At 38.2% G+C, this 10,259-nt stretch overlaps 1 protein-coding gene across 1 annotated transcript; it reads left to right on the forward strand.

The window, feature by feature from the left end:
* The first annotated feature begins 2,295 nt into the window (after positions 1–2,295).
* Positions 2,296–7,647, forward strand: LOC148165992 (uncharacterized). Its single transcript, XM_088049528.1, has 2 exons — positions 2,296–7,412; positions 7,560–7,647. Exons 1-2 carry the CDS (start codon positions 2,296–2,298, stop codon positions 7,645–7,647), a joined length of 5,205 nt encoding a protein of 1,734 aa, XP_087905654.1.
* The last annotated feature ends 2,612 nt before the right edge of the window (positions 7,648–10,259 follow it).

The following is a 10,259-nucleotide window of genomic DNA, read 5'->3' on the forward strand; positions in this document are numbered from 1 at the left end:
ATTCTTAGAGAAAACCGCATATTTTGATGCAAAACGACGATTTCTCGCTGATTTTCGTTGTTTTCTATCTTGAATTCGCAAAGAAGAGCACGGAGTCTACAAAATCATGACTTTTTACCAAGATTCAACGGCTGAATTGCAAGAAAACAGCAGAATTCTGCACGAAATCAAAATTCTTACAGAAAACCGCATATTTCGATGCAAAACGACGATTTCTCGCCGATTTTCGTTGTTTTCTGGCTTGAATTCGCAAAGAAGAGCACGAAATCTACAAAATCATGACTTTTTACAAAGATTCAACGGCTGAATTGCAAGAAAACAGCAGAACTCTGCACGAAATCATCAAAATTCTTAGAGAAAACTGCATATTTCGATGCAAAACAACGATTTCTCGCCGATTTTCGTTGTTTTCTATCTTGAATTCGCCAAGAAGAGCACGAAATCTACAAAATCATGACTTTTTACCTAGATTCAACAGCTGAATTGCAAGAAAACAGCAAAATTCTGCACGAAATCGTCAAAATTCTTAGAGAAAACCGCATATTTCGATGCAAAACGACGATTTCTCGCAGATTTTCGTTGTTTTCTGGCTTGAATTCGCAAAGAAGAGCACGAAATCTACAAAATTATCACTTTTTACCAAGATTCAACGGCTGAATTGCAAGAAAACAGCAGAATTCTGCACGAAATCATCAAAATTCTTAGAGAAAACCGCATATTTCGATGCAAAACGACGATTTCTCGCCGATTTTCGTTGTTTTCTGGCTTGAATTCGCAAAGAAGAGCACGAAATCTACAAAATCATGACTTTTTACCAAGATTCAACGGCTGAATTGCAAGAAAACAGCAGAATTCTGCACGAAATCATCAAAATTCTTTCAGAAAACCGCATATTTCGATGCAAAACGACGATTTCTCGCCGATTTTCGTTGTTTTCTGGCTTGAGTTCGCAAAGAAGAGCACGAAATCTACAAAATCAAGACTTTTTACCAAGATTCAACGGCTGAATTGCAAGAAAACAGCAGAATTCTGCACGAAATCATCAAAATTCTTAGAGAAAACCGCATATTTCGATGCAAAACGACGATTTCTAGCTGATTTTCGTTGTTTTCTATCTTGAATTCCCAAAGGAGAGCACGAAATCTACAAAATCTTGACTTTTTACCAAGATTCAACGGCTGAATTGCAAGAAAACAGCAGAATTCTGCACGAAATCGTCAAAATTCTTAGAGAAAACCGCATATTTCGATGCCAGACGACGATTTCTTGCCGATTTTCGTTGTTTTCTGGCTTGAATTCGCAAAGAAGAGCACGAAATCTACAAAATCATCACTTTTTACCAAGATTCAACGGCTGAATTGCAAGAAAACAGCAGAATTCTGCACGAAATCATCAAAATTCTTACAGAAAACCGCATATTTCGATGCAAAACGACGATTTCTCGCTGATTTTCGTTGTTTTCTATCTTGAATTCGCAAAGAAGAGCACGGAATCTACAAAATCATGACTTTTTACCAAGATTCAACGGCTGAATTGCAAGAAAACAGCAGAATTCTGCACGAAATCATCAAAATTCTTACAGAAAACCGCATATTTCGATGCAAAACGACGATTTCTCGCCGATTTTCGTTGTTTTCTATCTTGAATTCCCAAAGGAGAGCACGAAATCTATAAAATCATGACTTTTTACCAAGATTCAACGGCTGAATTGCAAGTGTTGCGTACCTAACGCACATGCATTTTCATGGAAGGCGCCACACTGATTCAGACAGAGATGTGTGGTGGGGATGCGCTAGCCGCGGCCACGAGCAGTGTGTTGTCGGCGGTAAGACAGTAATGTACAAGTAAATTAAACTGTAGAAACCAGCACCCGATAATTTGGAAGTTAACCCCACCTGCGTTAACATTTGGTCCTTCGAAGCCACATTGGCAGTAGCAACATTTTGGGTACCGTCGACAATTTTGGTTCTCTCAGTACGAGCCAACGAGGAAGCATCCTCTCTCTCACCGGTATCAACACCAGGTGTACACACTCACAGCGACGTCACCAAGACGCCATCGTCAACAAGACAAATTTTCACATTGATCGTCAACAAGACGACTTCATATTCATCGTTCATCAGACGACGTCACCAAGACGTCATTGTCAGCAAACGATCTCACAGCCATCGTCAACAGAACGAAAGCTCATTAAAAAGGTCAGCCCTTCCATTTATCGTTATCCCTTTTTTTGCTCGCTCAAATAGGCATTGTGTGTAACTTTTCAAAAACCATCGCGATTTTTATTTTGCTAAAATGGCAGAACAAAAACTAATAAATCTCAAATTCAAAAGATCGCAAATCTTTAACAAATTAGGCAGAATTAATGAATTCATCACTACGTTCAAGCCAACTGATCAAATTTCTTTGGTTAAGTCTCGTTTGGATGTAGCTCGATCAACACTTGCAGAATTTGAAAAAGTTAACTTCGACATTGTTGACCGGACACCAGTTGAATCACAAGCACAGGCAAATGAACAAATACAATCTGAAACTTTATATTACAGTATTGTATCAAATTTAGAAAATTTAATTGAAAATTCAGTACAACAAAATGAGACTGCAACAGCTATTCTCAAAGATGCGAAGAGTCAAAATCGTAGCAAATTAATTTTGCCAACAATTCAAATTCCGGAATTCAATGGAGCCTTTGAAGCATGGTTAGCATTCAGGGATATTTTTCAGACTCTGATTCACAACAATCCAGAACTGAATAACATCGAAAAATTTCATTACTTAAGGTCATCTCTCAAGGGCGATGCATCCAAAACAATAGAGAGCCTTCCATTAATTGAAACAAATTATGAAGTGGCTTGGTCTTTGTTAAAAAATCGGTTCGAAAACGAGCGATTATTAATTCATGCACATGTTCGGAAAATTCTGAATTTCCCAAATATTCCAAAAAGTTCGGCTACCAATTTAAGACAACTAGTCGATGACTTATCAATTAACCTTGAAGCGTTAAAATCGTTAAACGTATCAATTGATACATGGGACGCGATTCTGATTCCAGTTATTACAGGAAAATTGGATTTTCAATCTTCAAAAGAATGGCAATCAAGACTAACAAACAATTTGCCAACATTGGATGAATTAAAGACCTTTCTTCAATCTCGGTGTCAGTATCTAGAATCAATTGAATACAATTTTCAAAAGCCTCAAGGCGCAACTGTTCTAACAAAGGGACACTCTAAACCTAAATTTCAATCACATGTCGTAACAAATGAAAAAAGACACTGTGTATTTTGCAAGGGTAAAAATCATTTTATCTACAATTGCAATCATTTTCTCCGTATGAAAGTTGCGGAACGAATAAAACAAATAAACTCGTTAAAGCTATGCGTTAATTGTTTACATGATAATCACCAAACGGAACATTGTAAATCAAAACGAACGTGTCGCGAATGCAACCAAAATCATAACACATTATTGCACCACAATTCCGGTGAAGATTCAAAAGAGTCGGTAACGTCAACAAGCTCTTCTCTTCATTCTAAGAACGGTTCAAAGCAAGAGATGCTTCTCGCAACTGCTATTGTTCTCATAAAGGACATTAATGGTTATTTACAGAAATGCAGAGTTTTACTCGACAACGGGTCACAGTCAAATTTTTTAACCAAACGAATGTGTAAAATGTTGGGCTTGAAAACGACTTCTTCGAATAATGCAATCGTTGGCGTTGGTAATCAGCAAACCGTCTCGACAGAATCCGTAGACGTTACAATCAAATCGGTTCATAAAAATTACAACGCACACGTCACATGTTTTGTCTTGAAAGAAATTAGTGCAAGCTTGCCTTCAAATAGTTTCTCAATTGATAACCTACACATTCCTTCCGAGTTACCTTTAGCGGACGTTCAATTTTACCTTTCAGATAAAATTGATTTACTTTTGGGCACAGAATTGTTTTTCGAACTTCTGCTAGATGGTAAATTTCAAATTGACGGTAAACGGCTGTACTTACAGAATACCCAACTAGGTTGGATCATTGCGGGACCGCTTGATATTCCGCGAAATAAAGTGAGTCGGTGTAACCTTGCCATAAATTCATCTCTGAACTTGGAAAACCAAATAGAACGATTCTGGGAACTTGAAGGTTATCACCCCATCCAAAAACATTTGACTTCCGATGAAAAATTTGCGGAAACGCATTTCTTGAACACGTTCACACGTGATGATGGTCGTTTTGTAGTTAATCTTCCTATAAAGGACAACGTCATGTCACTAGGTCAATCAGACCAACAAGCCAAAAGGCGTTTTTTTAATCTAGAAAATCGATTAAAGAAAAGTCCAGCACTTAAAGCAAAGTATGTCGAATTTATGACGGAATATTCTGACTTGGGCCACATGAAATTAGTCTCGAATAATGAATCAGACAATTCAGAAACGTATTATTTACCGCATCATCCCGTCTTTAAGGACAAAGAACCGTCCTCAAAATTACGCGTCGTCTTTGATGCTTCCGCCAAATCGACCAATGGCAAAAGTTTGAACGATAATTTGGTCGTGGGCCCCACAATTCAAGACGAATTATTATCCATCATTCTGCGTTTTCGTACATTTCAATACGTATTTTGTGCTGATATCGTCAAAATGTACAGACAAATTTTAATCGATTCGAATCAAACTGATTATCAGCGTATATTTTGGCGCAGCGATAGCGATGACGAATTGCGGACTTATCGCTTAACAACGGTCACGTATGGTACTTCATCGGCGCCATTTTTGGCCGTACGTTGTTTACATCAATTGGCGCATGAAAATCGTGAAAAATTCCCGGAGGCGGCAGATATTATTTTACGAGATTTTTACATAGACGACTTAATTACGGGCGGTAACTCATTTGAAGAATTACAATCAATTCAACATCAACTGATAGAAATTTTGCGATCAGCTAAATTCGAATTAGCTAAATGGGCGTCAAACAACATAAACTTATTGCCAAACTCTGCCAAGGATTTAATAGATACCACAATAAATCTCGATAAACAACAAGATACCAAAACATTGGGTCTTTTTTGGAATTGCAATCAAGATACGTTACGGTATAATGTTCAAAACATTCTTATACCAAGTGAGTTAACAAAAAGAACGTTACTTTCGATGATTTGTCGCATCTTCGATCCACTTGGCTTAATTAACCCGATTGTAACAGTGGCAAAACTTCTTATGCAACAACTATGGGGATTGAAATTATCATGGGATGAATCGCTACCTGACGACATTAGTGAACAGTGGACACAATTGGCCAACGATTTACAAAAAATCGGAAAATGTCGAATTCCTCGGAACGTGGTACCAGCTGAAACGGTTTCTATCGAACTCCACGGTTTTAGCGATGCGTCGGAAAGAGCGTATGGAGCTGCCCTGTATTTAAAATGCACAAACTCAAACGGTGAAACGCATGCAAATTTATTAATTGCAAAATCGCGCGTGGCTCCTCTTAAAACGCAAACGATTCCCAGACTTGAACTTCTTGCGGCGCAACTGCTCGCTCAGTTAACAAATCAAACAACACAATCATTAAATTTAAAATTCGACAAGCTCAATTTTTGGACAGATTCAACCATCGTTCTCTGTTGGTTATCAAAACCTCCATCTACCTGGAAAACCTTTGTCTCAAATCGAGTTGCGGATATTCAAAACTTGACAAACATTCATGATTGGCACCACGTAGCTAGTAATGAAAACCCAGCTGACATAATTTCGCGAGGAAGTGCAGCTGAACAATTGATAAACAATTGTTTATGGTGGCATGGCCCCAACTGGTTAATTTGTGATCGTGAAATGTGTTCAGACGCATTTATCCAAAACGAGGATTTTGAAAACATTCCGGAACAAAAAATGATAACTAAAACGACTTTGGTTAGTACTACGAACTCATGTGACCTGTTGAACAGATTTTCAAGTTTTACTAAATTAAAACGAATCATAGCATACATTTTGAGATTTGCAAACAACACCAAAAAAGGAAACGCGAAACAAACAGGTCATTTAAGTTCTGAGGAGCTAAATAACTCAGAAAGGTTTATCATCAAATTAATGCAACTCGAGTCTTTTGCTCAACAAATTCAAGAATTAAAATCTTCAAATGTTGTTAATAAAAGCAGTTCATTAAAAGGTTTAGACCCATTTGTTGATAATAACGGAGTACTAAGAGTAGGAGGTAGATTAAAAAATTCTCGATACCCATTCGACAAGAAGCATCACATGGTTTTACCAAAGAATCATTTTGTTACCTCTTTAATAATTCAATTTTATCACAAACAAAATTTACATGCGGGCGCCCAAGCCACATTATCAGCGCTGCGGCAAAGGTTCTGGATTGTTGCCGGAAGGAGCAAAGTGAGACAAGTACTCCATAAATGTATATCATGCCTCAAGGTAAAGCCAATTATTGCCTATCAAAAAATGGGTGATCTTCCGCAAGACAGATTAGAGCCGGCTAGACCCTTCGTTAACACTGGAGTAGACTATGGTGGGCCTATTTTGATCAAGGAGTCTAAAGGTCGCGGTAGAAAAACATTGAAGTCATATATTTGTGTGTTCATTTGTCTTTGCACCAAGGCGATTCACCTTGAACTGGTCACAGATCTGACAACAGACAGTTTTTTGAACGCCTTAAGACGACTTATTTCCCGACGAGGCATGGTCAAACATTTTCGGTCGGATAACGGAAAAAATTTTGTCGGAGCTAATAATGAACTTGTCAAATTAGCTGAATTCTTCAAAACTTCCGACTTTTATAAAAATGTTATCACCGTTTTGTCCAATGATAACATCAGATGGTCTTTTTCACCACCAAGGTCACCTTACTTGGCTGGTTTAATGGAAGCTGGAGTAAAATCAGTTAAATATCATCTCAAACGTGTCGTGGGTGACACTTTGCTTACGTATGAGGAGTTGTACACACTGCTAACACGAGTAGAAGCATGCCTTAATTCCCGTCCTTTAATTCCATTATCAAACGACCCGAACGACTTGATGGCTCTAACCCCTGCTCACTTTTTGATTGGAGAAGTCCTAACTGCTCCGCTTGAACATGATTTACGAGAACTAGCAGAGAATAAACTTTCGCGCTGGCAGTTAATAGAGAAAATGCGCTGGCATTTTTGGAACAGGTGGAAGAAGGAGTACACATCTCAGCTACAAGGCCGCTCCAAATGGAGATCCGGAGATGCAATTGGCCTCCAACCAGGAGCTATGGTATTAATGGTAGAAGACGGTTTACCTCCACTATGTTGGGCCTTGGGGCGTATCCAGGCAATCCATCCAGGAAGGGATGGTGTCGCAAGAGTGGCCTCGGTTCGAACCACAAAAGGAGTGTACAAGCGTGGTGTTTCTAAGTTGTGTGTGCTCCCAATTAATGACAAGTAGTGAAAAGGTGAAGCGAATAAAGGGGAACAGCGAGTTTTCTTGAACAATTTATTTCGTTCAATTTTTTGTTAATTGTGTTTTGATTTTTTCTTGTTTTTGTTATTTGTTTATTTTTATTTTTTATTTATTCATTGTATTTCAAGTTTTTTGTTGAAGCCTACAAACCTTCAAGGGGGGCGGCTATGTTGCGTACCCAACGCACATGCATTTTCATGGAAAGCGCCACACTGATTCAGACAGAGATGTGTGGTGGGGATGCGCTAGCCGCCGCCACGAGCAGTGTGTTGTCGGCGGTAAGACAGTAATGTACAAGTAAAATAAACTGTAGAAACCAGCACCCTATAATTTGGAAGTTAACCCCACCTGCGTTAACAGCAAGAAAACAGCAGAATTCTGCACGAAATCGTCAAAATTCTTAGAGAAAACCGCATATTTCGATGCCAAACGACGATTTCTTGCCGATTTTCGTTGTTTTCTGGCTTTAATTCGCAAATAAGAGCACGAAATCTACAAAATCATCACTTTTTACCAAGATTTAACGGCTGAATTGCAAGAAAACAGCAGAATTCTGCACGATATCATCAAAATTCTTACAGAAAACCGCATATTTCGATGCAAGACGACGATTTCTCGCCGATTTTCGTTGTTTTCTGGCTTGAATTCGCAAAGAAGAGCACGGAATCTACAAAATCATGACTTTTTACCAAGATTCAACGGCTGAATGCAAGAAAACAGCAGAATTCTGCACGAAATCATCAAAATTCTTACAGAAAACCGCATATTTCGATGCAAAACGACGATTTCTCGCTGATTTTCGTTGTTTTCTGGCTTGAATTCGCAAAGAAGAGCACGAAATCTACAAAATCATGACTTTTTACCAAGATTCAACGGCTGAATTGCAAGAAAACAGCAGAATTCTGCACGAAATCATCAAAATTCTTACAGAAAACCGCATATTTCGATGCAAAACGATTATTTCTCCCCGATTTTCGTTGTTTTCTGGCTTGAATTCGCAAAGAACAGCACGAAATCTACAAAATCATGACTTTTTACCAAGATTCAACGGCTGAATTGCAAGAAAACAGCAGAATTCTGCACGAAATCATCAAAATTCTTACAGAAAACCGCATATTTCGATGCAAAACGACGATTTCTCGCCGATTTTCGTTGTTTTCTGGCTTGAATTCGCAAAGAAGAGCACGAAATCTACAAAATCATCACTTTATACCAAGATTCAACGGCTGAATTGCAAGAAAATAGCAGAATTCTGCACGAAATCATCAAAATTCTTACAGAAAACCACATATTTCGATGCAAAACGATTATTTCTCGCCGATTTTCGTTGTTTTCTGGCTTGAATTCGCAAAGAAGAGCACGAAATCTACAAAATCATGACTTTTTACCAAGATTCAACGGCTGAATTGCTAGAAAACAGCAGAATTCTGCACGAAATCATCAAAATTCTTAGAGAAAACCGCATATTTCGATGCAAAACGACGATTTCTCGCTGATTTTCGTTGTTTTCTATCTTGAATTCGCAAAGAAGAGCACGGAATCTACAAAATCATGACTTTTTACCAAGATTCAACGGCTGAATTGCAAGAAAACAGCAGATTCTGCACGAAATCATCAAAATTCTTACAGAAAACCGCATATTTCGATGCAAAACGACGATTTCTCGCCGATTTTCGTTGTTTTCTGGCTTGAATTCGCAAAGAAGAGCACGAAATCTACAAAATCATGACTTTTGACCAAGATTCAACGGCTGAATAGCAAGAAAACAGCAGAATTCTGCACGAAATCATCAAAATTCTTACAGAAAACCGCATATTTCGATGCAAAACGACGATTTCTCGCCGATTTTCGTTGTTTTCTGGCTTGAATTTGCAGAGAAGAGCACGAAATCTACAAAATCATGACTTTTTACCAAGATTCAACGGCTGAATTGCAAGAAAACAGCAGAATTCTGCACGAAATCATCAAAATTCTTACAGAAAACCGCATATTTCGATGCAAAACGACGATTTCTCGCCGATTTTTGTTGTTTTCTGGCTTGAATTCGCAAAGAAGAGCACGAAATCTACAAAATCATGACTATTTACCAAGATTCAACGGCTGAATTGCAAGAAAACAGCGGAATTCTGCACGAAATCATCAAAATTCTTAGAGAAAACTGCATATTTCGATGCAAAACAACGATTTCTCGCCGATTTTCGTTGTATTCTATCTTGAATTCGCAAAGAAGAGCACGAAATCTACAAAATCATGACTATTTACCAAGATTCAACGGCTGAATTGCAAGAAAACAGCGGAATTCTGCACGAAATCATCAAAATTCTTAGAGAAAACCGCATATTTCGATGCAAAACGACGATTTCTAGCTGATTTTCGTTGTTTTCTATATTGAATTCCCAAAGGAGAGCACGAAATCTACAAAATCATGACTTTTTACCAAGATTCAACGGCTGAATTGCAAGAAAACAGCAGAATTCTGCACGAAATCGTCAAAATTCTTAGAGAAAACCGCATATTTCGATGCCAAACGACGATTTCTTGCCGATTTTCGTTGTTTTCTGGCTTGAATTCGCAAAGAAGAGCACGAAATCTACAAAATCATCACTTTATACCAAGATTCAACAGCTGAATTGCAAGGAAACAGCAGAATTCTGCACGAAATCATCAAAATTCTTAGAGAAAACCGCATATTTCGATGCAAAACAACGATTTCTCGACGATTTTCGTTGTTTTCTGGCTTGAATTCGCAAAGAAGAGCACGAAATCTACAAAATCATGACTTTTTACCTAGATTCAACGGCTGAATTGCAAGAAAACAGCAGAATTCT

Source organism: Gnatocerus cornutus, unplaced genomic scaffold (genome assembly GCF_029298725.1).
Source record: "Gnatocerus cornutus isolate USDA-ARS CGAHR unplaced genomic scaffold, icGnaCorn1.1 ctg00000041.1, whole genome shotgun sequence".
In the NCBI taxonomy this organism is placed as follows: domain Eukaryota; kingdom Metazoa; phylum Arthropoda; class Insecta; order Coleoptera; family Tenebrionidae; genus Gnatocerus; species Gnatocerus cornutus.

Coding starts and splice junctions, on each gene's coding strand:
- LOC148165992 (XM_088049528.1), top strand. CDS start 2,296: ATGGCAGAACAAAAACTAATAAATCTCAAATTCAAAAGATCGCAAATC. Junction 7,413..7,559: donor GTGCTCCCAATTAATGACAA/GTAGTGAAAAGG, acceptor TTGTATTTCAAG/TTTTTTGTTGAAGCCTACAA.